The sequence below is a fragment of the Myotis daubentonii genome, chromosome X, assembly GCF_963259705.1.
Source record: "Myotis daubentonii chromosome X, mMyoDau2.1, whole genome shotgun sequence".
In the NCBI taxonomy this organism is placed as follows: Eukaryota; Metazoa; Chordata; class Mammalia; order Chiroptera; family Vespertilionidae; genus Myotis; species Myotis daubentonii.
The window spans coordinates 138,275,820-138,302,952 of NC_081861.1; the positions used below are offsets into that span (position 1 = coordinate 138,275,820).

At 50.9% G+C, this 27,133-nt stretch overlaps 1 protein-coding gene across 2 annotated transcripts in view; it reads left to right on the forward strand.

Annotated features, from left to right (window-relative positions):
• The window catches only part of NLGN4X (neuroligin 4 X-linked), a 120,935-nt gene that overhangs the window by 93,659 nt on the left and 143 nt on the right, over positions 1-27,133 (forward strand). For both annotated transcript variants that reach the window (XM_059679040.1, XM_059679041.1), the window contains 3 exons: positions 17,906-18,091; positions 20,354-21,143; positions 26,305-27,133. The exon at positions 26,305-27,133 is cut by the window's right edge and continues 143 nt beyond it. In XM_059679040.1, the coding sequence (XP_059535023.1) occupies positions 17,906-18,091; positions 20,354-21,143; positions 26,305-27,133 (1,805 nt within the window). The remainder of the gene's footprint in view (positions 1-17,905; positions 18,092-20,353; positions 21,144-26,304) is intronic.

Consider the following 27,133-nt stretch of genomic DNA (forward strand, 5'->3'; position numbering starts at 1 on the left):
TAAGTCTCCATCCCTCTCCCTTCCTCTCTGTAAAAAATCAATGAAATATATTTTTAAAAAAATAAAAGATATTTCAGCATTAACATGGGAATGCCCTCAGGGGCTCTCTCCTGTCTCTTAGCTCTGCTTGAAATTTGGAGAACGGCTGCCTACCCCTCCCAGTCACACACGCATCAGGTCAGGGTCTCTCAGACGCAGGGCAAGCACCGTTTGTTGCAAAACACACCCCAGTTGTTCAGCTGTGTCCGCAATGCCCGCGACACGTCCTGAGCAATAACTTCTCCCCACGTGGCCAGCTGCGGAGAGGGCTGGGGCGTCCGTGCTAAAAACCACTTTAATACACGCCTTCGTCCACGCTATCGGAGACGTAATTATTTAGATTCCCATGTTCTGACTCCCGACACGTGGCATTTGGCCGAAAGACGTGGAACAATTAGGAAATGAATCATTTTGCGTATATGTGTGTGTGCGTGTGTGTGTGTGTGCGTGTGTGTGTGTGCACTCGACAGAAACCATTATTTTAATGTTTATGGGGAGTTTGACGGCAACATGAAATTTAACCGTTGCTTTCTGTGGCGTCGAACATTCGGAATGTGTGATAAGGCTGTTTGGGGGGCTGTTGAATTTGATCTGAAATACCCCATGGATTGGGTCGTTTTTATATCTCGAGCTGGTTCGTGCTGTTCTGCATCTCGTTTTTCAAGACAGTTTAGCCCAGTGGGTGGCGTGACTCGGTGGTTGAGCATCGACCTATGAACCAGGAGGTCAGGGTTCCATTCCCATCAAGGGCACATCGAACCCGGGTTGTGGGTTCGATCCCCAGTAGGGGGCGTGCGGGAGGCGGCCGACCCATGATTCTCTCCCATCATCGATGTTTCTCTCTCTCCCCCTCTTCCTTCCTCTCTGAAATCAATAAAAAACATATATATTAAAGACAATTTCAATGCTTTTTTATCCTTAGAGAATATTTTCTACCCGGACGTCCATAGCTCAGTGGCCGTCTTTCTATGCACAGCCTGAAATGAAATTTGCACGCCATGGAGATTTTTGGTTCCCCGACTTCTCCCCAGATGGTACAACTTGCTTCCTACTCGGGGGCTAATCATCTTATCATTTCGTGCTTCTGGTAAAGTTTATTTCTGTCCGATCGCCTACTCACAGGTGAAGTGTAGACTATTTTTTTTTATTTATTTTTTGTCTCTGACATTGGGTCATTCTATATTCTTCTTCACAGGGCGTTTTTCCTAGAATACTGTGTTCTCACCTACATTTCATTCTGTCCTCACTGACGGTCCCAGTTGGGTAGGGACCCCTTTTTAAATGCTTTATAGCACGGAGTTTTAATCTGTTTTTCTGAAACCGGGAATTGATCCTAGGTTGACTGCATGTCTCCTGTTGAGAATGGGTGGAGCCGGCCGGACCGGCTCAGTTGGTTGAGCGTTGCCTTGTCAATCGAAAGGTTGTGGGTTCGATTCCAGGGCCCAGTAGGGGGAGCATGGAGGAGGCAATCAATCCATGTTTCTCTCTCATCACCGATGTTTCTCTCCCTCTCTCCCGCTCCCTTCCTGTCTGTAAATTACAATCAATAAAATGTTTTTTTTTAAAAAAGATATTTGCCTAAAGTCTGTAGCTTATATATAGAAAAATAGAAGGCCCGGTGCACAAATTCGTGCACCAGTGGGGTCCCTCAGCCTGGCCCATGGGATCGAGCTGAAACCGGCTCTCCGACATCCCCCGAGGTGTCCTGGCTCACAAGAGGGTGCAGGCCAGGTCCGGGGACCCCCCTGGTGCACGATGGGGGCCGGTGAGGGACCCCAGGAGGGTCCCAGGGCGTGTCCGGCCCGTCTCACTCAGTCCCGATCGGCCCGACCCCAGCAGCAAGCTCACCTACTGGTTGGAGCATCTGCCCCCTGGTGGTCAGTGCACGTCATAGCGACTGGTCAACCAGTCGACTGTCTGCCCCCTGGTGGTCAGTGCACGTCATAGCGGCTGGTCGACCTGTCGACTGTCTGCCCCTGGTGGTCAGTGCACATCATAGCGACTGGTCGACTGTCTGCCCCCTGGTGGTCAGTGCACGTCATAGCGACTGGCCGACCGGTCGACTGTCTGCTCTCTGGTGGTCAGTGCACGTCACAGCGGCTGGTCGACCGGTTAACTGTCTGCCCCCTGGTGGTCAGTGCACGTCATAGCGACTGGTCGACCGGTTAACTGTCTGCCCCCTGGTGGTCAGTGCACATCATAGCGATCAGTTGAGCGGCCTTAGCATATCATTAGCATATGACGCTTTGAGTGGTTGAACGGACGACCGAATGACCAGACACTTAGCATATTGGGCTTTTATTATATAGGATTATATCAGATAGTGCTGCCTTCTGTACGTAAGTGCTGTACGTAGATACATTTGTTAAAATGTTTTCATTGTTGTTTTCTTAAATATATTTTATTGATTTTTAATGAGAGGAAGGGAGAGAGATAGAGAGTTAGAAACATCGATGAGAGAGAAACATCGATCAGCCGCCTCCTGCACACCCCCCACCGGGGATGTGCCCGCCACCCAGGTACATGCCTTTGACCGGAATCGAACCCGGGACCCTTGAGTCTGCAGGCCGACGCTCTATCCACTGAGCCACACCGGCCAGGGCTCTTTCCATTGGTTTTGAGGAGAAACGTAATTACGTCTCTGACTTCCGTGTTCGGAGTGAGCACGTGTGAATGTCATTCCATGTGCGTGGTCCTTGGCGTGGGCGATTCCCCCAGGGCCCCTGTCGGAATAAGAAATGTGCGTCTTTGCCTCGTGATTGGGTAAGAGGCGTAAGAATTCATAAACCTGGTCCCTCCTGTCGCTTCTCTTCATCTCACTCTGATTGGCATCGGTGTCTCTGTACTCTGTGGGGGAAGGAAAACATCACTGAATACATGGATTCAATGGATTGTGTCTGCTGACATTTCTCCTTTGGATGTTCCAGTAATATCTCACGGAGAAGGTATTTTTCTATTGAGATGGGGAGAGAGAGAGAGAGAGAGAGAGAGAGAGAGAGAGAAGAAGAAGAAGAAGAGAAGAGAAGAGAAGGGAAGGAAAGGGAAGGGAAGGGAAGAGAAGAGAAGAGAAGAGAAGAGAAGAGAAGAGAAGAGAGAGTTTTAAATTTATATTTTTATATTAAAAATATAAAAAACAAATAAATTTTTTTATTCATTTCAGAGAGGAAGGGAGAGGGAGAGAGAGAGAGAGAAACATCCATGATGAGAGAGAATCATGGATTGGCTGCCTCCCGCACGCCCCCTCCTGGGAGGTTGCAATTTTGTTTTTTTTTTTTGGTTTTGTTTTTTTTAAATATATTTTATTGATTTTTTACAGAGAGGAAGGGAGAGGGATAGAGAGTTAGAAACATCAATGAGAGAGAAACATCGATCAGCTGCCTCCTGCACATCTCCCACTGGGGATGTGCCCACAACCCAGGTACATGCCCTTGACCGGAATCGAACCTGGGACCCTTCAGTCTGCAGGCCGACGCTCTATCCACTGAGCCAAACCAGTTTTGGCTATTTGTTGTTTTTAAACGATAGAAATGAAAATTTGAGGTCAGGCAGTGAATTATTTTGAGAGTCAGATCATAGATATATTTATGTTTCAATTTATTTTTATTGATTTCAGAGAGGAAGGGAGAGGGAGAGAGAGAAACATCCATGATGAGAGAGAATCATGGATCAGCCGCCTCCCGCACTCCCCCTACTGGGGATCGAGCCCGCAACCCGGGCATGTGCCCTTGACCGGGAATCGAACCCGGGACCCTTCAGTCCGCAGGCCGATGCTCTATCCACTGAGCCACACCAGCCAGGGCTAATTACCAGGCCTCTCTGCTGTCTCTGTGGCTTTGCCAGGCCCTCACTCCAGGCCCACACCCAGGGAAACTGAACTAATTTTAAGGTCCGAGATCAATGTAGAGTTTGTGCTTGTTTTGTTGTTTATAAAACACTAGAGGCCCCGGTGCACAAATTCGTGCACCAGTGGGGTCCCTCGGCCTGGCCAATGGGATTGGGCTGAAACCGGCTCTCCGACTTCCCCCGAGGGCTCCCGGATTGCAAGAGGGCACAGGCCAGGCTGAGGGACCCCCCCCTCCATTCCTTGCCTCCCAAGTGCACGAATTTTGTGCACCGGGCCTCTAGTCTATATATTTTTAAAAAAAAAAAACTGTCGCCCGAGCGATGCCCGAAAGATCGAGCCTGTCTTTGTGAGGTTGGTGATGGTGATGGTTCGGCGATATGGGATGTGTGCGAAGCGGCAACTCCGTGACGGATGGACGTAGGTTCTCTGGTAGCTCCTTTTACGATCCCCTTGAAAACATTTCTGTACAGAATTCCTGGCGGAATATTGATTCCCCCTCTGCTCTCCATCTGTTAGAAAAAAACCCCACATAAAACCAAAAAAATACTCACCCGGCTGAGTTCCAGAAGGAATACGTAATGATGTTTCTTCATCTGCTTCGTGGAAACAGGCCTCCTCTCCCCATGAAATGTGTTCCCGGCGTTTTCTTAAGTTTGCGGCCGGAAGTCCAATTGATCAAAAGTTACATGTGGAGTCCTGGCCGGTGTGGCTCAGGGGCTAGAGCGTCGGCCTGTGGAATGAAGGGTCCTGAGTTCGATTCCCGGTCAGGAGCACATGCCCGGGTTGCGAGCTCCATCTCCAGTGGGGGGCGTTCAAGAGGCAGCCGGTCCATGATTCTTTCTCATCATGGATGTTTCTCTCTCTCTCTCCCTCTCCCTTCCTCCCTGAAATCAATAAAAAAATATATTTTTTAAAAGTTAGACGCTGAAACTCCCCGGCAATCCGTCCACGGCGTTTTTCAATTGATCCCCCAAACTATCCTAAGACCCTTTAACACTTCAGATGAGAAACGTCTGAATTTAATTTCAGACATTATCTCCTCTCCTTTGCGTGTAATACTTTATATTTCTTCTAATTGTCTCATTGCTGAAACCTCTTACGCGTCTTGAATTTAGAAGGCGAGGGCATAAGGATGAAACTCATTTTAACAGAGTATAAAATCAGTGTGAAAATTTTTCATGACAAAGTAAAACCTTTGTTAATTATTATTCTTATAACAGTAAAACCATTGTTGAAATTTATGGTAACCAAATAAAACCATTGTGAGTTATCTATATATATAAAAGCCTAATACACTAAGTGTCTGACTGTTCGTTCGACCGTTCAACCAGTCGCTATGACGCGCACTGACCACCAGGGGGCAGACGCTCTGACCGGTAGGTTAGCTTGCTGCTGGGGTCCAGCCGCTTAGGACTGCATTGGATGGGCCAGACATGCCCTGGAGCCCTCCCACGGTCCCTCCCTGGCCTCTAAAATATTTCTTCTAATTAATTTATTTTTTTGTTGTGCACAAATCCGTGCACCGGGCCTCTAGTTGTTATTATAGCAGAGTAAAACCATTGCTACAATATTTTGTAACCACATAAAACCATTGTGAATTATTATTATTATTATCATTATTATTATTACAGAGTAAAACCATGGTTAAAATTTATTTTTACAAATAAAACCGCTGTGAAAATTTATTGTAACCAAGTAAAGGCATGTTGGGTGTCCCCCCCCCAAATGTACGCACACGTTGAATGATGATAAACTCCGTGTGTGTTAGCATACAGCTCATTTTCAAAATGTAAAAGAATCTACAGAAATGAATAAATATTTTTGTTGTTGTTGTTAAGGCCTTTTTTCAAACGTTTGACCGTCCTGGCTCAGGCGCGGCTGCTACGGGGAAGCAGTGGAATCGCAAACCTCAAGCATCGTTTCGTGCGATGATTGTGCGCCCGCCATTCGTCGACTGTAAACTCTTATCTCTTATGTCTCCCCATAAAAGCCAGTCTAGTTGCCTTTCGGATAAATCTTTATCCAAAGCTTTTTCTGGCTTCACCCATTATTTCAAATCAGTTACGCCTGCAAAGGAGTGGAAATTCCGTGAGTTATCAGCTGGGAAAGCGTGTGTACAATACTTGGCGGGGGGACACCCTACATGTAATACGTAAATGCTAGAAGCGCAAGGACCCCATAATTCCACTGGGGGGACCTCATTGTCACGGAGTCGGCCAGGGGAAGGGAGGGAGTACCCAGCTCCTGGCTGGCAGCCGGCAGCCGCTAGACACCTGACTGGTCGGAGCGTCTGCCCCCTGGTGGTCAGTATGCGTCATAACGACTGGTCGAACGGTCGAACGAACCGTCAGACACTTAGCACATCAGGCTTTTATATCTATAGATATTTCGCAATGGTTTTATTCACTTACAGGAAATTTCACCAATGGCTTTACTGTCAGAATAACAGTAATTAACAATGCTTTTACTCTGTCACCATAAATTTTCACAATGATTTTATCCTCCGTTAAAATAAATTTCTTCCTTGTATGCCCTGACCTTCTGAATTTAAGAGGCGCAAGAGGTTTCGGCAACGAGACGATTAGAAAAATACAGAAAGTGTTATACCCAAAGGAGAGAAGGTGACGTCTGAGATTAAATTTCCCTTCGAGTCCTTTGGGGACGCCAACTAAAAGGGCCTCTAGTTCCGTGTAGCAGGATGGTGTCAACGTGAAGTTACAAAATGTTCATGAAAACAGCCCAGGATGGCTGCCCACGCACGGGCTCCCACTTTTGTCTTCACAACTCAAAGTTGAACAGATGTATCTGTTACTTATTATCAACTAGAGGCCCGGTGCACGAAATTCATGCACTGGGCCCTGACCGGTGTGGCTCAGTGGATAGAGCGTCGGCCTGCGGACCGAAGGGCCCCGGGTTCGATTCCGGTCAAGGGCATGGACCTGGGTGGCGGGCACATCCCCGGTAGGGAGTGTGGGGGAGGCAGGTGATCGATGTTTCTATCTTAACGATGTTTCTAGCTCTCTATCCCTCTCCCTTCCTCTCTAGAATAAAATATATTTTAAAACAAAAGAAATTCGTGCACTGGGTGGGGGTGGTCCCTCAGCCCGGCCTGCGCCCTCTCGCAGTCTGGGAGCCCTCAGGGGATGTCCGACTGACGGCTTAGGCCTGCTCCCCCGACAGCCTTAGCGCTGCTGCAACCAGAGGCAGGAAGGGCTCCTGCGTTGAGCGTCTGCCCCCTGGTGGTCAGTGCACGTCATAGCGACCGGTCATTCCGCCATTTGGTCGATTTGCATATTAGCCTTTTATTATTTAAGATGTATCTGTTTATCGGTCTATGTGGTTTTTTAATTTTTAAACATAATTCTTCGTTGTTGGAGGCATTACAGATAGCTCCCTATTCCCCCCCCCCCCCATAGATCCCCTCCGGCCGACCGACACCCCTCACCCCAGGCCTCACCACCCTGTTGTCTGTGTCCATGGCTGATGCATAGATCGATGTGTCCAAGGTCTCTGGTGGATTACCTCCCACCCACCCACCCCCATGTATTATTTTAAAATATATTTCTATTGATTTCAGAGCGGAAGGGAGACGGAGAGAGATAGAATCGTCCAGGATGAGAGAGAATCATGGACCAGCTGCCTCCTGCACGCCCCCCCTACTGGGGATGGAGCCCACAACCCGGACCTGTGCCCTTGACGGGAATCGAACCCGGGACCCTTTGGTCTGCAGGCCAACGCTCTAACCACTGAGCAACACCGGCCGGGGGCCAGATGTGTTTTGGAGCCACATTCTGAGAGAGCGGCGCCCTCCCTGCTTTCAGGGTGATGGGACCCGGGAGAGGATGGGTCCCGCTCATCCAGCCGACACAGGGCAGGAGGCAGAGCTGCCCTTAGTGAACTGTGCTCAGGAGGCTGCCCCTGAGGGACTCACAGCCCCGCCTCTCTTTCTCTTTCTGGCTCATTTTCTGCGTCAGCTGCCGGGAGTCATGAGACGCCTTGTCGTAAAGGACAGAGCACATTTCCCTCCGAGCCCCTGCTTCCAGCGCTTTCTGCCCTTGTCGGCCGGGTTTGGCCACCTTGAGTTTGTTGTGATGATAATGGAAGCGAGTCTATGCTGTTTCCCTTTAAATCATTGGATAAAGGAAAGATAGATAGATGATAGATAGATAGACGATTGATAGATAGATAATATATAGGAAATAAATTGATGGATGGATAGATAGGTGATAGATAGAGATAAATAGATAATAGATTATTGGTAGATAGATAGATAGATAGATAGATATAGAGATAGATGGATAGATAAATAGATGATAGAGATAGATGGATAGATAGATGATAGAGATAGATAGATGATAGATAGACAGATAGATATAGAGATAGATGGATAGATAGATAGATGATAGAGATGATAGATAGATAGATAGATAGATAGATAGATAGATAGATGATAGATATAGTTAGATGGATGATGGATGGATAGATGCATATATACATAGATAATCATTAGATAGATTGACAGATAGACAAGTAGATACGTAGATGATAGATGATAGATAGATAGATAGATAGATAGATGGATAGATAGATGATAGATGGATATAGTTTGGATGATGAATGGATGGATAGATGAATAGATAGATGATAGATAAGAGAGACAGACAAGTAGATACATAGATGATACATATAGATAGATAGATGATAGGTAGAAAGATAGATAGATAGATAGATAGATAGATAGATAGATAGATAGATAGATAGGATAGATGGATGATGGATATAGTTAAACTAGGGGCCCGGTGCACGAAATTCGTGCACTGGGTGTGTGTGGGGGGGGAGTGTCCCTCAGCCCAGCCTGCCCCCTCTCACATACTGGGAGCCCTCAGGCGTTGACCCCCATCACCCTCCAATCACAGGATCGGCCCCTTGCCCAGGCCTGACGCCTCTGGCTGAGGCGTCCGGCCCGGGCAGCGGGGACTCGCAGCTGCAGCGGCCCCGCGATCGTGGGCTCCGCTTTAGGCCCAGGCAAGGGACCCCTAGCTCCTGGGACTGCCAGCTTCGACCGTGCCCAGCTCCCATCGCTGGCTCCACCCCTACTTCCTGCTATCACTGGCCAGGGCGGAAAAGGCACCTGATTCTCCGATCATGGCTGGGGGGCAGGGCCAAGGCGGTCTCAGGGTTTCCAATCACTGTCAGTGGCAGGGGGCTTCTTCCTGCTTTCCCTTTCGCCTCCCTGCATTGTGCCTACATATGCAAATTAACCGCCATCTTGTTGGCAGTTAACTGCCAATCTTGGCAGTTAATTTGCATATAGCCCTGATTAGCCAATGAAAAGGGTATCGTCGTACGCCAATTACCATTTTTCTCTTTTATTAGTGTTGATGGATGATGAATGGATAGATGAATATATACATAGGTAATCATTACATAGATAGATAGATAATAGATATAGTTAGATGGATGATGGATGGATAGATGAATATATAAAGAGATGATAGGTATAGATATATGATAGACAGATAGATAATAGATTGATAATAGATATAGTTAGATGGGTGATGGAAGGATAGATGAATATGTAAAGAGATGATAGATATAGATAGATGATAGATAGATAGATAGATGATAGATAGATAGATAGATAGATAGATAGATAGATAGATAGATAATAGATATAGTTAGATAGGTGATGGAAGGATAGATGAATAGGTAAAGAGATGATAGATATAGATAGATGATAGATAGATAGGTGATAGATGATAGATAGATAGATAGATAGATAATAGATATAGGTAGATGGGTGATGGAGGGATACGTGCATAGATGATAGACACATAAAGTTAATTACATAGATATTTAAGTATATACACACATTTCTTTTTTTAACCAGATCTCTTTTTTTTTTTTAATTTACTCTGGACGGTCTGAGTTGAAATGCCTCTTGTCTAATTTGGGGGAATTCTCGCTGCGTTAGAAATAATCACTGTGGTGCCTTCAGCTAAAGGTGAATTAACCAAAGCACTGCTGTTTCGCCTCTTTCTGTTTTTCGTGGCAATCAGTGTTAGCCTCCAGCGCGAAATAAGCATTTTCCCGCACCAGATGATAACGGCAGCTCCCCCAAGAGGCCTCGCACGTACGCACTCTGGTCGAGGTGCGTACGTCTTTGCGAGCCGCGGGCACCGGAGCTGGCCCTCGGAAGAAGGAAAGACAGCAGAGACCCCACAGAAACACCAACCAACCAATCCCCGGGCAGTTATGAATATCATCCCGTATCATAAAAGGCTAATATGCAAATTGTCCCCTTGACCGGGAGTTCGACCGGGGGTTCCATCAGGGGGCGGGCCTAGCTGGCCAACTGTCCGCGGCCCCTCCCCCCAGCCGGCCCCACCTCCAATCGGCCCTCCTCCACCCTGATCGCGGGCGGGGACAGTCAACCAACCGCCTGTGGCCCCTCCCCCTGTTTGGCCCCGCCCCTAATTCCCCCTCCCCCGATAGTGGACGGGGCCAACCAACCGCCCGTGGCCCCTCCTCCTGCTCAGCCCCGCCCCCAACTCCCCCCCCCCCCCACCCAGATTGGGGCAGGTTGGCTGACCACTGCCCACGGCCCCTCCCCCCGGCCGGCCCTCCCCCGATTCGTCCTCCCCATTGGGGGCAGGGCCAGCTGGCCAACCTCCCCTGTCCCCTACCCTGAGCCAGCCTGGCCCGATCGGCCGTGATTGGGGTGGCCCCGCCGTATCCCACACATGCAGGAATTCGTGCACGGGGGAGTTCGATCGCTTGCTACGACGTGCGCTGACCACCAGAGGGGGTGGGCGGAATGAACAAAAGGCCCCCGCCGGCAGCCGGAAGACCCCCGGAACAGAATGGGTTTTACTTTTCGAAAATTAATACCGTTTCAAAAAAAAATGGACTCGCACACCCCTGCGTAGCCTCGCTCTCAGATCATTGTGTGCGCGGAGGCAAGATGCTCTATGGAATCTATTCGTAATTTCACGGGTCCCCACGTTTGGAAAAATTCTGCTACGGCAATCACATAGCTCTCGTAATGGCCTTGGGTTTATTCTACTGACATTAGAAATGGAATTGGGCCCCGGCCGGTGTGGCTCAGTGGCTAGAGCGTCGGCCTGCGGACTGAAGGGTCCCGGGTTCGAGTCTCGGTCAAGGGCACGTGCCCAGGTGTGGGCTCGATCCCCAGTGGGGGGCGTGCAGGAGGCGGCCGGTCCATGATTCTCTCTCATCATGGATGTTTCTCTCTATTCCTCTCGCTTCCTCTCTGAAATACATACAAATACATATTTTTTTTAAAAAAAGAAATAGAATTAGACCTTGTGCAATATCGAGGTGGTAATTACACCTAATAGACGATGGCCGGTTACTGCTTATGTCATTTTTAAGTAAAATAGAGCGACCCCTTTGGGGGTCGAACGGCCCTTTCACGGGGGTCGCCTAAGACCGTCGGAAAACACATCTATAATCACATATTGTTTTTGTGATCGATCGCTGTGCTTTCATGATGTTCGATGTGTCACCATGAAAATCCATCCTGCAGATCAGATGTTTCCATGACGATTCGTAACAGCAGCCACATGACAGTGATGACGCAGCCACGAGAATAATGTTATGGTTGGGGGGTCCCCACAGCATGGGGAGCTGTATTCAGGGGTCGCGGCCTTAGGAAGGTTGAGAACCACTGATATAGATAGATATATAGATATAGATATGGATGATATAGAGACAGATATAGATATAGATATAGATATAGATATAGATATAGATGATATAGATATAGATATATAGATGATATATGGATATAGATATAGATGATATATAGATATAGATATAGATATAGATATAGATATAGATGTAGATGATATAGATATAGCTATAGATGATATAGATATAGATATAGATATAGACAGAGATATAGATATATAGATGATATAGATATAGATATAGATGATATAGATATAGATATAGATATAGATGATATAGATATAGATATAGATATAGATATAGATGTAGATGATATAGATATAGATATAGATGATATAGATAGAGATAGATATAGATGATATAGATATAGATGATATAGATATAGATATAGATGATATAGGTATAGATTAGATATAGATATAAATATAGATGATATAAATATAGATGATATAGATATAGATATAGATGATATAGATATATAGATATAGATATAGATGATATAGATATATAGATATAGATATAGATGATATAGATAGAGATAGATATAGATGATATAGATATAGATGATATAGATATAGATATAGATGATATAAATATAGATGATATAGATATAGATATAGATGATATAGATATATAGATATAGATATAGATATATAGATATATAGATATAGATGATATAGATATAGTGATGAAGCAGCAATGAGAATAATGTTATGGTCGGGGGTCCCCACAGCATGAGGAGCTGTATTCAGGGGTCGCGGCCTTAGGAAGGTTGAGAACCGCTCTTCTAGAAGGATTGCTCCGTTCCGTCGTCATAAACGATTCCAACGAGAAAACTGAAGACGCGATCAATTGCCATTAACGCGCCCGGTGAGCAATCTCCTAGAAACACCAGAGAACCCCAGTTTGCATTGATTTTGACTCATTTTCATCATTATACCTCAGCGGTTCTCAACCTTCCTGACGCCGCGAACCCTTTAACACAGCTCCCCATGTTGTGGGGACCCCCGATTTCATGGTTGCCAATAGAACATCATGAAAGCACAGTGATCAATCACAAAAACGAGATGTAATTATCGATGTGTTTTCCGACGGTCTTAGGCGACCCCTGGGAAAGGGCCGTCCGTCCCCCAAAGGGGCCGCGACCCCCAGGTTGAGAACCGCTGTTGTACCTGTTCCCCGTTCTCCTCACATAGACGTCTTCCACGGCCCCGTTCATGGGGCCTAAACGAAATTCTCTCTCGTCTTGGCTGTCTTGGGGCAGCTCCTCGTCGAGCGTCTGCCCCCTGGTGGTCAGTGCGCGTCATAGCGACCGGTCGTTTTGCCGTTCAGTCAATTTGCATATTAGGGTTTTATTATATAGGATTCGAGGCCCAGTGCATGAAATCTGTGCACTGGGGGCGGGGGAGGGGTCCCCACAGCCCGGCCTGCAACCTCTCAGGCTGGGGGCAGCTCCTGTGTTGAGCGTCTGCCCCCTGGTGGCCAGTGCGTGTCATCGCGACCGGTCGTCTGGTCGTTCCGCCGTAACGATCGTTGAGGCTTTTGTCCTATCGGTTTCCTTTTAGCTTTCCTTCCGTTAAATTCAACATGGGCTCGTAAACCCACTCACTGATGTGGGAGGCAGGGGCCCTGATTTAAAAAGGCCACTGGGCCCGGCCAGTGTGGCTCAGTGGTGAGCGTCCACCTAGGAGCCAGGAGGTCAGGGTTCGAATCCCGGTCAAGGGCACAGGCCCGGGTTGCGGGCTCGATCCCCGGTAGGGGGAGTGCGGGAGGCGGCCGGTCCGTGGTTCTCTGTCATCGTGGATGCTTCTCTCTCCCTCTCCCTTTTCGTCTCTGAAATCAAGGAAATAATATTTTTCTAAAAAAGAAACAAAGAGACCATTTGTTTAGAAAATTATAGGCATTCAAGGGACCCCCTTCATTCATTCGTCCGGAGCTGAGTTCGAAGGTCTCGGACTCCGCTGGGACCTTCCTTCTAAGGACGCTGCTGTCTTCTTGTTGTTGGTAGAATTCTACGTGTTCGTCAGCCAACACGCATTATGCTTCTGGATTCCGTCGAACACGGTGTTTGGACAATCAGGGCAGGACAGGGCCGTCGCCTCACCCAGAGACCATAAAATGGGGAAGTTAGCCCCGTTGACTGTCGAAACGAATAGAGAAGAAAACAAAAAAAAATCCCTGGATTTTGCAGGAAATGGAAACGCAGAAGCAGACACTATGGGGACACCAGCTTACACACACACACACACACACACACACACACACACACCATATTCATTCGCCGAATTTCGCAAACAGGCCATGGAGTATTGCTCATCGCTTGGCTTGCTGTCTGCCTGGGGCGTGTGGAAGGAATTCAGAACAGTCAAGATCAGATATCCTCCCGGAGGGGTCCCCTGGGGAGAACTCACATCTCCACGCCTTCACGGCTCTCGATTCGCTGCGTGCGTCCGTGTACGCAGTTCATTAGCTTCCACGTGGGCGTGAGGTCGGGGGACGCGTGTCTTTCTCCGATCGTCCTGTTTCACTCTGCACCCCGCTCCCCAGGTCCCCCCCCCCCGTGCCGTCACAGCCCTTCCTTTTTCAGGGCTGCGTAGTACTCCACGGTGTCGGCGGCCAGCGGCTGTTCTGTCTGCCCATGGGCACGTGGGCTGTTTCCGGATCTTGGCAATTGTCAGTGGCGCTGCTATGAACATGGGGGGCATACATTGTTCCTGATGGGTGTTTTGGGGTTCTTAGGACATATTCTGAGAAGCGGGGGTCTCAGATATCTATACTTATAATAGGGCCATATGCAAATGGGCCGGGATGCCGTCACATGACGACCCATGGACAGGAGGGCGGGGCAACGAGCTATCCAGGGCGGTGGGTGGGCGGCTGCCGGGGTCCAACCCCAGCGGGTCCAGGGGTTCCCCAAAGGTGTGGACGGAGTCGGCGAAGAAGGAATGACACGGAGACAGCGTTCAGTTGATCAGCAACCTAGCCAGGATCTCTAGCCCGGATCTCCAGAGAGGTTCTGCTTCGGATTTCCAGCGAGGTTCTGTAGCCATGTTCCCTCGCTAGGTTCTCCAGCCAGGTTCTGTCCAGGCTCTCCAGTCAGGTTCAGTGTCCAGGTTCCAGTCAGGTTCTCCTGCCAATCTCTGTAGTCAGGTTCAGTCCAGGATCCCTTGCCATGTTCTCCCGCTAGGCTCTGTCTCTAGGCTCCGAGGCCAGTCCCTGTCCAGGATCCTCCGGCATGCTCTCTCCAGCGAAGTTCTTCTGTCTCTAGAGAACGTTCTGTGTAGGTTCTGTGCCTAGGCTCTGTCTCTCTTGGTCCTGTCTTCCAAGCCCTGTCTCTGAAGTTCTGTCTTATAAGTTCTGTTCTGAGTTCTGAGTTCTGAGTTCTGACTCTCTGTCTGGTTCTGTGTTCTGAGTTCTGTGTATTTCTGTCTTGTTACAACTGTATTTATACCAGTTGATTTAATCCTATCAATCTCTATTCCAAAGGTTAGGGCGTTTCTTATCTCCATTCCAGGGAGAAAAGATTATGTAGTTTAAGCATGATTGTTCGTAGTTAAAGGGATTAATTACCCGCCTGGCACTTAGTTGAGGGGTTTTATTCCCTCCCTAACTTCAGGGGAAAATCCCTACCTGGGGATTCAACCTTTCTCGGAGAGGTGACCTTGGTTAAAACACAGCGCCAAGAAAGTGAGCAAACATATTAAGAACCGTATGCCATATATGCCAGGTCCCTTGAAACAGCAAGGATGGACCGGCTCCCGGCAGGCGGCCAGCCGAGGGAATCGCCAATGATGTGGTGCAAATCCGATAATAGATATCTATTCTTGGCCGTGGTGGTAGAAGGCAGGCGGCCAGCCGAGGGAATCACGGGGCGCGGAGGGGCTCCCTTCTCTCCGCGTCCTCGCCGGCACATGGCGTTGGCTGATGCGTGGATGGCGACACCCCCATTGTCGTTTTAATTTGCATCTCCCGGCCGGCCAGCGACGTCGAGCCTATGTTCACACGCCCCATGGCCCAGAGCGCGGTATTTTAACGGCTCGTCGCCAACGTCCCCTGTCGCTTCTCGGAAACAAAACGAGCCCATCGGTCATTTCTGCAAAGAAGGAGTCGCCTCCCTCCGTCGTGGGGAATACGAGGGCGGTCTCTGGTTACCCCACGGCCCCCCAAAAGGCCACGACCGGCGTGATTTTTACACATAAAACCGCTCGAGGGAGGCTTTCCTTCTCAGCAAAGCGTGTTTCGTTGCGTGAAAAAATGTATAAAAAAAAGAGGTTTACGGCTAAACGCTGGAGCCGCCAAACATTCGTCGGCAGGAAAAGGGAATTAGTCATGTTTTCTAAATATGTTTTTATTGATTTCAGAGAAGAAGGGAGAGGGAGAGGGAGAGAGAGAAACATCCATGTAAAGAGAGAGAATCACGGGTCGGCCGCCTCCTGCACGCCCCCTACTGGGGATCGAGCCCGCAACCCAGACCAGGAATCGAACCCGGAACCCCTGGTTCAGAGGTGGATGCAAACCACTGAGCCACACCGGCCGGGCTCGTAATTAGTAATTGCTAATTAAATCGGGGAGGTGGGGTATGTGCTGAATTGCAACCACCTTGCAGGGGTTAATTCTGCAGGTATCTGTGGGCTCAGGGGGCAGGGATTCCCGATCGTTGCCATTTTTATTTTATTTTATTGATTTTTTTACCGAGAGGAAGAGAGAGGGGTAGAGAGTTAGAAACATCGATCAGCTGCCTCCTGCACGCCCCCCACTGGGGATGTGCCTGCAACAAGGTACATGGCCTCGACCGGAATCGAACCCGGGACCCTTCAGTCCAAAGGCCGACGCTCTATCCACTGAGCTACACTGGTCAGGGCCCAATCGTCGCCTTTTTAATACAAAAACCCACTTCCTTACGGGCCGGCGTGGCTCTGTGGCTGAGCGTCGACCTAGGAACCAGGAGGTCCTGGGTTCGAGTCCCGGTCAAGGGCACATGCCCGGGTTGCGGGCTCCATTCCCAGTGGGGGGCGTGCGGGAGGCGGCCGATCCATGATTCTCTCTCATCATGGATGTTTCTCTCTCTCTCCCTCTCCCTTCCTCTCTCTGAAATCAGTTAAAATATATATATTTTTAAAGGGTTCAAATATATATTTTTAAAGGTTATATCTATTTACAAAGGTTTAATATATATTTTTTAAATAAAAAAACGAATGGTAAAACCACACGTTTAGTGCTTTTGTAGTCGTGCACTGGGGTTTGCACACACACACACACACACACACACACACACTTAATTTTTTTCCCCTTGAAAACCCGGTTTTAGGCGTCTTTTTGATTTTGTCGATCAAAGACCAGCGTACACAATGGGAATGGTGGCTGGAACCTAGAATTGCTGCTTGTTGTCACCGTTTTAGATTAATTTCTCCTCCCGCGTCAGCCCCATACGAACCCCAGAGACGAAATCCATTCTATTGGCCACAAAAAAACAGATGTTTTCCACGGCGGCTTGCGGGACCCTATAAACCACAATCGATCAAACAGAAACAATGTTGATGGTCGGTTTTTGTTTTGTTTTTTTTTAATTTTAATGTGGTTTTTTTTTTCCAGAAATAAATTTATTTGCATAATATTTATATCAAATTCAATTTTGCCAAATCCATATCATAATGTTTTTTTCTTTTTTCTTTTTTTTTCTATTTTCTTTCTTTCTTTTTTTTGTTACTATTTTTTATTATTATTATTAGTTAAGGTATTACAAATGTGTCCTCATCCCCCCCATTAACCCCCAACCTCCCCCACCCCCGTGGTTTTTTTTTTCCATTGATTTTTATAGGGAGAGAGAGAGAAACATCAATAATGAGAAAGAATCATCAATAATGAGAATCATCCATAATGAGAATCATCAATGATGAGAGAGAATCATCAATAATGAGAAAGAATCATCAATAATGAGAGAGAATCATCCATAATGAGAATCATCAATGATGAGAGAGAATCATCATTGAGAGAATCATCAATAATGAGAAAGAATCATCAATAATGAGAGAGAATCATCATTGAGAGAGAATCATCAATAATGAGAAAGAATCATCAGTAATGAGAAAGAATCATCAATGATGAAAGAGAATCACGGATCGGCCGCCTCTCGCATGCCCCCTACTGGGGAATCGAGCCCGCAACCCGGGCCCGGGCCCTTGACCGGGACTCGAACCCGGGACCGCCTGGTTCCCAGGCCGACGCTCTAACCACTGAGCCACACCAGCCGGCCGGGCCGACGGGCTCTTGCTAGTAGAGAATTGAAACTATTTTTCTCTTTTCTCGCAGGGTTCTTAAGCACGGGCGACCAGGCGGCCAAGGGCAACTACGGGCTCCTGGACCAGATCCAGGCCCTGCGCTGGATCGAGGAGAACGTCGGCGCTTTCGGGGGCGACCCCAAGCGCGTCACCATCTTCGGCTCCGGTGCGGGGGCCTCGTGCGTCAGCCTCCTGACCTTGTCCCACTACTCGGAAGGTAACGCGGGGGCCCCCTCGGCGGACGGGTGGACCCCAGGACCTATCCCTGAAGCCGTGCCCCCCCCCCAAAGTGACCTGTGCCTACATGCTCTCATTTCTTCGAGATATTTTTGCTAGAGGCCCGGTGCACGAATTCGTGCACAGGTTGGGGGTCTGGTTGGCCCTCCCTGATCGGGTCCAATCGGGCCAGGCATTGGGGGGTGGGGGTAGGAGAGGGAACACACAGGAGGTTGGCCGGCCAGCCACGCCCCCAATCAGGTTGGGGGGGGCCGATCAGGGTTGGGGCCGGCCAGGGAAAGGGGCCACGGGAGGTTGGCCTACCAGTCCTGCCCCACATGGGAGGGGGTGTCATTCTGGGTTGGACTGGCTGGGAGGAGGGGCCATGGGCTGTTGGCCGGCCGGGCCCACCCCCTGGACAAACTCCCAGTCGAGGGGACAATTTGCATATTAGCCTTTTATTCTATAGAATTGATATCAGAGAGGAAGGCAGAGGGAGAGAGAGAAACGTTAATGATGAGAGAGAATCACGGATCGGCTGCCTCCCGCACGCCCCCTACTGGGGATCGAGCCCGCAACCCGGGCCTGTGCCCTTGACCGGGAATCGAAACCAGGACCTGTCTGTGTATGGGATGGTGCTCAACCCACTGAGCCGCACGGGCCTGGACCCACTAAAATTCTATGATGGCGCCTCTGATACATGGAGGGGGGGAATGGGAGGGCATCTGTGAATTTCCTTCAGTGGATCTGTTTTACCTGTACCCCTGGGGCAGGGTACCCCATGACCACGCAAATACCCCACCAGGTGGCGGGAGGAGAAAGGCAATCCAAGCCCTGGCCAGTGTGGCTCAGTGGCTAGAGCAGTGACGGCGAACCTTTTGAGCTCGGCCTGCCAGCATTTTGAAAAGCCCTCACTTAACTCTGGTGCCGGGTCACATATAGAAATTTCTTGATCTTTGCAACCAGAGTAAAACAGAGACATTTTTGATATTTATTTTATAGATTTAAATGCCATTTAACAAAGAAAAATCAACCAAAAAACTGAGTTCGCGTGTCACCTCTGACACGCGTGTCATAGGTTCACCATCCCTGGGCTAGAGCGTCGGCCTGCGGACCGAAGGTTCCCGGGTTCGATTCCTGGTCAAGGGCATCTACCTCAGTTGCAGGCTCCTCCCCAGATCAGGACGCATGCAGGAGGCAACCCATCGATGCATCTCTCTCACATCGATGTTTCTCTCCCTCTCTCTTCCACTTTCTCTAAAATCAATGGCAACATATCCCCAGGTGAGGATTAAAAAGGGAAAAATAAATTAAAAAGAAAGAAGATGCATTATTTTATCAGTGCAGCTAAATTGCCTATGTAGTTCCATTTGCTTAACCGATATTTGTGGGGTGTGCATGTGTGTGTGTGTATAAAAACATCCTATAAAATCAATGTGCAACTCTAGCTGGTTTGGGGCAGTGGATAGAGCATCGACCTGCAGACTGAAGGGTCCCGGGTTCGATTCCCGGCCCAGGGCACAGGCCCGGGTTGCAGGCTCGATCCCCAGTGTGGGGCGTGCAGGAGGCGGCCGGTCCATGATTCTCTCTCATCATGGATGTTTCTGTCTCTCTCCCTCTCCCTTCCTCTCCAAAATCAATAGAAATATATATATTTTTTTAAAAGGACAAGAAAGAGAATGCACAATTTTATCAGTGCAGCTACATTGCACATATCGTTTCATTTATATATATAGAGAGAGAAAGAGATATAGATAGATAGATAGATATAGATATAGATATAGATATAGATATAGATATATATAGAGAGATAGATTATTGATTTCAGAGAGGAAGGGAGACAGAAATTGAGTTAGAAACATCCATGATGAGAGAGAATCGTGGACCGGCCGCCTCCTGCACTGGGGATCGAGCCCGCATCCCGGGCAGGTGCCCTTGACCGGGAATCGAACCTGTGACCTCCTGGTTCCTAGATGGATGCTCAACCCCTGATCCAAACCAGCTAGGAACCGTCCCATTTTCTTAAACAATATCTGTGGGGCGCATGCATGTATGCGTGTGCATGTGTGTGTGTTTGTGTAAGAGTAAGAACACCCCCTAAAATCCATGTGCCGACGGAGACGGTTGTGGGGGTGACGGGATGGACTCGAGGAAGCGAGCAGGAGACCCAATCCCAGCCTTGTCTGCCCTCCCCCACCGGCGTCTCTGTCTTTGGGGTGACTCCCCCCTTCTCTCTCATTGGCGTGCCCCCCCCCCCCCGCAGGCCTGTTCCAAAAAGCCATCATCCAGAGCGGGACCGCCCTCTCCAGCTGGGCCGTCAACTACCAGCCGGCCAAGTACACGCGCATCCTGGCGGACAAGGTGGGCTGCAACATGCTGGACACCACGGACCTGGTGGAGTGCCTGCGGGGCAAGAGCCACCGCGAGCTCATCCAGCAGACCATCACGCCCGCCACCTACCACATCTCCTTCGGCCCGGTCATCGACGGCGACGTCATCCCGGACGACCCCCAGATCCTCATGGAGCAGGGCGAGTTCCTCAACTACGACATCATGCTGGGCGTCAACCAGGGCGAGGGCCTCAAGTTCGTGGACGGGATCGTGGACAGCGAGGACGGCGTCACGCCCAACGACTTCGACTTCTCCGTGTCCAACTTCGTGGACAACCTCTACGGCTACCCCGAGGGCAAGGACACGCTGAGGGAGACCATCAAGTTCATGTACACGGACTGGGCCGACAAGGAGAACCCCGAGACCCGGCGCAAGACGCTGGTGGCCCTGTTCACCGACCACCAGTGGGTGGCCCCCGCCGTGGCCACGGCCGACCTGCACGCCCAGTACGGCTCGCCCACCTACTTCTACGCCTTCTACCACCACTGCCAGAGCGAGATGAAGCCGGGCTGGGCGGACGCGGCCCACGGGGACGAGGTCCCCTACGTCTTCGGCATCCCCATGATCGGCCCCACCGAGCTCTTCAGCTGCAACTTCTCCAAGAATGACGTCATGCTCAGCGCCGTGGTCATGACCTACTGGACCAACTTCGCCAAGACCGGGTAGGTCGTGGCCCTCGAACCCCCACCCGCACCCACCCCCGGCCAGGCCGGTCCAGCGGTGGCCTTGCTCCCGGGTGTCTGGTTGCTCCTCTGTGTTTTTTGTGGGTTGTTGTGTGTTTTTTTCTTCCGATATTTTTCCATCGATTCTTATTTCTTTATTATCCTCTCTAATAAAGAGGTGATATGCAAATTGACCGTCACTCCAACACACAAGATGGCCAGCAGGGAAGGGCAGTTGGGAGGGACCAGGCCTGCAGGGGAGGGCAGTTATGGGCAACCAGGCCGGCAGGGGAGGGCAGTTAGGAGAAAGCAGGCTGGCAGGGGAGGGCAGTTGGGGGCAACCAGGCTGGCAGAGGAGGGTGGTTAGGGGCGATCAGGCCGGCAGGGGAGGGCAGTTAGGGGCAAGCAGGTTGGCAGGGGAGGGTGGTTAGGGGCGATCAGGCAGGCAGGCAGGTGAGCAGTTAGGAGCCAGTGGTCCCGGATTGCGAGAGGGATCGGACCTAAACTGGCAGTCAGTATGCTAATTAGACCAGACGTCTTTCGGACAAAGCCACAGTGGCAGAGGCTGAGGCAGAGGTGGTTAGGAGCCATCAGGCCAGCAGGGGAGGGCGGTTACGGGTGATCAGGCTGGCAGGGGAGCAGTTAGGGGCGATCAGGCCAGCAGGGGAGCAGTTAGGGGTGATCAGGCTAGCAGGGGAGCAGTTAGGGGGCGATCAGGCTGGCAGGGGAGCAGTTAGGGGCGATCAGGCCAGCAGGGGAGCAGTTAGGGGTGATCAGGCTAGCAGGGGAGCAGTTAGGGGGCGATCAGGCTGGCAGGGGAGCAGTTAGGGGGCGATCAGGCCAGCAGGGGAGCAGTTAGGGGGCGATCAGGCTAGCAGGGGAGCAGTTAGGGGGCGATCAGGGCAGCAGGGGAGCAGTTAGGCGTCGATCAGGCTGGCAGGGTAGTGGTTAGGGGACGATCAGGCTGGCAGGCAGGCGAGTGGTTGGGAGCCAGCAGTCCTGGATTGTGAGAGGGATGACCCAGATTGGAGAGGGTGCAGGCTGGACTGAGGGACACACAACCCTTCTGACCCTCTTGTGCACAAATTTCGTGCACCAGGCTTCTAGTCTATATATATATATAAAGCTAATATGCAAATTGTCCCCTCAGAAGTTCGATTGCTCGCTATGACGTGCCCTGACCACCAGGAGGCGGTGCAGAATGAAGAGAGGCCCCGCCGGCAGCCGGAAGGCCCTGATTGGCCCTGATCACTGCCCAGGCCTAGGGGCCCTACCTGTGCATGAATTTCATGCACTGGGCCTCTAGTTTACAATATATATAAATACTAGAGGCCCCGTGCACGAAATCCCGCAAGGGGCTGGGCCCTCGCAGCCCCAGCTTCGTGCGGAAGGTCGTTCAGTTCTCTGGTCCGAATGAGCATATTACACTTTTATGATTGTAGATAGACACATATGTTATTTAAAAAAAATTTTTTTACGGATTTCAGAGAGGAAAGGAGAGGGAGAGACAGTTCGAAATATCCATGTTGAGAGAGAATCATGGATCGGCTGCCTCCCGCACGCCCCCTACTGGGGATCGAGCCCACAACCCCGGGCACGTGCCCTCGGCCAGGAATCGAACCTGGGACCCTTAAGTCTGCAGGCCGACGCTCTATCCACTGAGCCACACCGGCCAGGGCAGCTACAATACACCCTGACCGGGAATCGAACCCGGGACCTCCTGGTTCCTAGGTCGACGCTCAACCACCGAGCCACACCGGCCGGGCTGGAAATAAACTTTTTAATCATTTTGGGTTTTCTTTTCTTGCTTTTTTTTTTTTTTAATGCAAAGCCGGTGTCATTTATCATCGATTTAACTGAAGCATTAAAAGAAAATTGTGGAAGCCAAACAAAGCCATTAAATTCTCGTTAGCTCTCCTGCCCGCCCGAGGGCTCTGCAGCTGAGGCTGCCTCCCTTTGTTTAAACATGAAAGAAAGAGAAAGATGAAGGGAATTAATTAGTGGTAAGCCGGCCTCAGGGTGATACCTTCCACGGGTCCCAGGGAACGCGGAGCCTGGACGGAAAACCCCGCAGGATTCTGTCTTTGGAGGCTCTGAACGCCGAGACCGCGGTTCCTAACAATCACTCTGCCCTCAACTGTGTTTTCCTCCCTCGGGGGCCTGGCCAGTGTGCTCAGCGGTTAGAGCGTCGACCTAGGAACCAGGAGGTCAGGGTTCGATACCCATCAAGGTCACGTACCTGGGTGGTGGGCTCGATCCCCAGTAGGGGGTGTGCAGGAGGCAGCCGATGCATGATTCTCTCTCATCGTCAATGTTTCTATCTCTTCTTCCTTCTCTGAAATCTATAAAACTCCTCTATAATAAAAGGCTAATATGCAAATTGTCCCCTCAGGAGTGCGACCGCCCGCTATGACATGCGCTGACCACCAGGGGGCGGTGCAGAATGCAGGAGGCCCTGGCTGGTAGCTGGGCAAGGAAGGCCCCCATCGGCCCTAATTGCAGACCAGGTCTAGGGAACCTACCTAGGCATGAATTCCATGCACTGGGCCTCTAGTATATACATATTTAAATTAAAAATATTGCTCCTAGCCGGTATGGCTCAGTGGATAGGACATCAGCCTGTGGCCTGGATGGTCCTGGGTTCGATTCCCTGTCCCGGGCACAGGCCCAGGTTGCGGGCTCCATCCCCAGCAGGGGGCGTGCAGGAGGCGGCCGGTCCACGATTCTCTCTCCTCATGGATGTTTCTATCTCCCTCTTTCTTTCCTCTGTGAGATCAATAAAAATATGAAAGAAAAAAATAAAGAAATCTCACTGAGGAAACAAGACAGAGACGGTGGAGGGCCCCACATTCCGTTAGAACGTCATCCAAGTAGGAGCTGATTCCGTATCTGCCCCTCACGGGGTGCAGAGCTGAAATGACACGCAGGCACGCTCATGCAATGAGTTGCTTTTTTTTCTTTTTTCTTCAATTAATGTGGAAAGCTCGTTGGCACGCCAAGGAGGCCACTCGGAACTTCCCTGGATGCGCAGAGCAAAATGCACTCGAAAGCCAAGTACATACGGAACGTGATTTCCCCGGCAGCAGCCGGATTGACGAGAAAAAGGGGGAGATGGATAGCGGATGGGCACAGTCGAGCGACTGAGGTGTTGGTGAGCGAGTGACAAGGGGTTCAGAGGTCGTTGCTAGCTAGTTGGTGATTTGCAAAAGGGTTGTGGCCCTGGCCGGTGTGGCTCAGTGGTTGAGCATCGACCTAGGAACCAGGAAGTCAGGGTTCGATTCCCGGTCAAGGGCACATGCCCGGGTTGCGGTCTCCATCCCCAATAGGGGGCGTGCAGGAGGTAGCCGGTCCATGATTCTCTCTGATCATGGATGTTTCTATCTCTCTCTCCCTCTCCCTTCCTCTCTCTGGAATCAATAAATATATATCTCTCGTGCACGTAGGACCACAATGTTGGCACGACTCCCAACATGCATTGCTGTGACTATCTGGTAGAAGGTTCAATGTTTGCACTTCGCCAAGGACATCCTGATATGCCCAATGGCTCATATGATGTGCGTGGCGGGGAGGGGAGCAGAGAGAAAGAGAGAGATGCACAGAGATAGAGAAAGAGGGAGATATATTAAGAGAGAGACACAGAGAGAAAGAGAGAGAGAGGGCAAGGGAGATAGATATAGAAAGACAGAGAGGGCCCTAGCTGGTGTGTCTCAGTGGGTGAGCATCGGCCTATGGACTGATGGGTCCCGGGTTCGATTCCGGTCATGGGCACATGTGGGGTCTGGCTGGCTCCTCCCACCCAATGGCGACCCATGAGGTGGGCCGGCTGGGTGGAGGTGCCGCGGGAGGGCTCCAGGGTGTGTCCGGCCCGTCTCACTCAGTCCTGATCAGCCGGACCCCAGCAGCAAGCTCACCTACCGGTCGGAGCTCCTTGCCCATGGTGGTCAGTGCACGTCATAGCGACTGGTCGACCGTCTGCCCCCTGGTGGTCAGTGCACGTCACAGCGAGCGGTTGAGCGGCCTTAGCATATCATTAGCATATTACGCTTTGATTGGTTGAACGGACGACTGGCCGCCCGGATGCTTAGCATATTAGGCTTTTATTATATGTCTAATAACAGGGTGATATGCAGATCGGTTGAGATGCCGTCACAGAACGACCAATCAGCAGGCTGCGTGTGCAGCAGGAGCGGGTGGGTGGGGACTTACAGCATCGGTGGGCGGGGACTTGAGGCTCGCATCCCTGCCCCCGGCAAAGGGCCAATAGCAATATTAAAATATTTCCTTTAATTAATTTAACTTTTAATGTGCACAAATTTCGTGTACCAGGCCACAAGTATAGAATATAATAGGAGATAGATCGATGGATCGATAGGTATATAGAGATAGATAGATAGATAGATAGATAGATAGATAGATAGATAGATATACTAGAGGCCCGGTGCACAAAAAATTGTGCACACAGGGGGGTCCCTCAGCCCGGCCTGTGCCCTCTCTCAGCCTGGGACCCCTTGGGGGATGTCCACCTGCTGGCTTAGGCCCGCTCCCTGGGGGGGATTTGGCCTAAGATGGCAGTCAGACATCCCTCTGGCAGCCCGGGAGCCCTCGGGGGATGTCCACCTGCTGGCTTAGGCCCGCTCCCTGAGGGATTGGGCCTAAGCTGGCAGTCAGACATCCCTCTGGCAGCCCGGGAGCCCTCGGGGGATGTCCACCTGCTGGCTTAGGCCCACTCCCTGAGGGATTGGGCCTAAGCTGGCAATCAGACATCCCTCTGGCAGCCCAGGAGCCCTCGGGGGATGTCCACTTGCCAGCGGGGCCCAGGCCTAAGCTGCAGTCGGACATCCTTAGCGCTGCTGAGGAGGCGGGAGAGGCTCCCACCACCACCGCTGTCCTGGCAGCCGTCAGCCTGGCTTGTGGCTGAGCAGAGCTCCCCCTGTGGGAGCGCACTGACCACCAGAGGGCAGCTCCCGCATTGAGCATCTGCGCCCTGGTGGTCAGTGTGTGTCATAGCGACCGGTCATCCCCAGTCGTTCTGCTGTGAGGGTCCATTTGCATATCACCCTTTTATTCTATAGGATAGGAAGATGTAGTTGTGCCACGTGGAAGCACATGACTTCCTTTCTCTCTCTCTCTCTCTCTCTCTCTCCGTCCCCCCTCTCCCCAGGGACCCCAACCAGCCGGTGCCTCAGGACACCAAGTTCATCCACACCAAACCCAACCGCTTCGAGGAGGTGGCCTGGTCCAAGTACAACCCCAAGGACCAGCTGTACCTGCACATCGGCCTCAAGCCCCGCGTCCGCGACCACTACCGGGCCACGAAGGTGGCCTTCTGGCTCGAGCTGGTGCCCCACCTGCACAACCTGAACGAGATCTTCCAGTACGTCTCCACCACGACCAAGGTGCCCCCGCCGGACATGACCTCCTTCCCCTACGGCACCCGGCGGTCCCCGGCCAAGACCTGGCCCACCACCAAGCGCCCGGCCATCACGCCCGCCAGCGGCCCCAAGCACGCCAAGGACCCCCCGAAGACGGGCCCCGAGGACACCACCGTCCTCATCGAGACCAAGCGCGACTACTCCACGGAGCTCAGCGTCACCATCGCCGTGGGCGCCTCGCTCCTCTTCCTGAACATCCTGGCCTTCGCCGCGCTCTACTACAAGAAGGACAAGCGGCGCCACGAGACGCACCGGCGCCCCAGCCCCCAGCGCAACGCCGCCAACGACATCGCCCACATCCGCCACGAGGAGATCATGTCCCTGCAGATGAAGCAGCTGGAGCACGAGCACGAGTGCGAGTCGCTGCAGGCGCACGACACGCTGCGGCTCACGTGCCCGCCCGACTACACCCTCACCTTGCGGCGCTCGCCCGACGACGTCCCGCTCATGACCCCCAACACCATCACCATGATCCCCAACACGCTGACGGGCATGCAGCCCCTGCACACCTTCAACACCTTCAGCGGCGGCCAGAACAGTAGCAACCTACCCCACGGG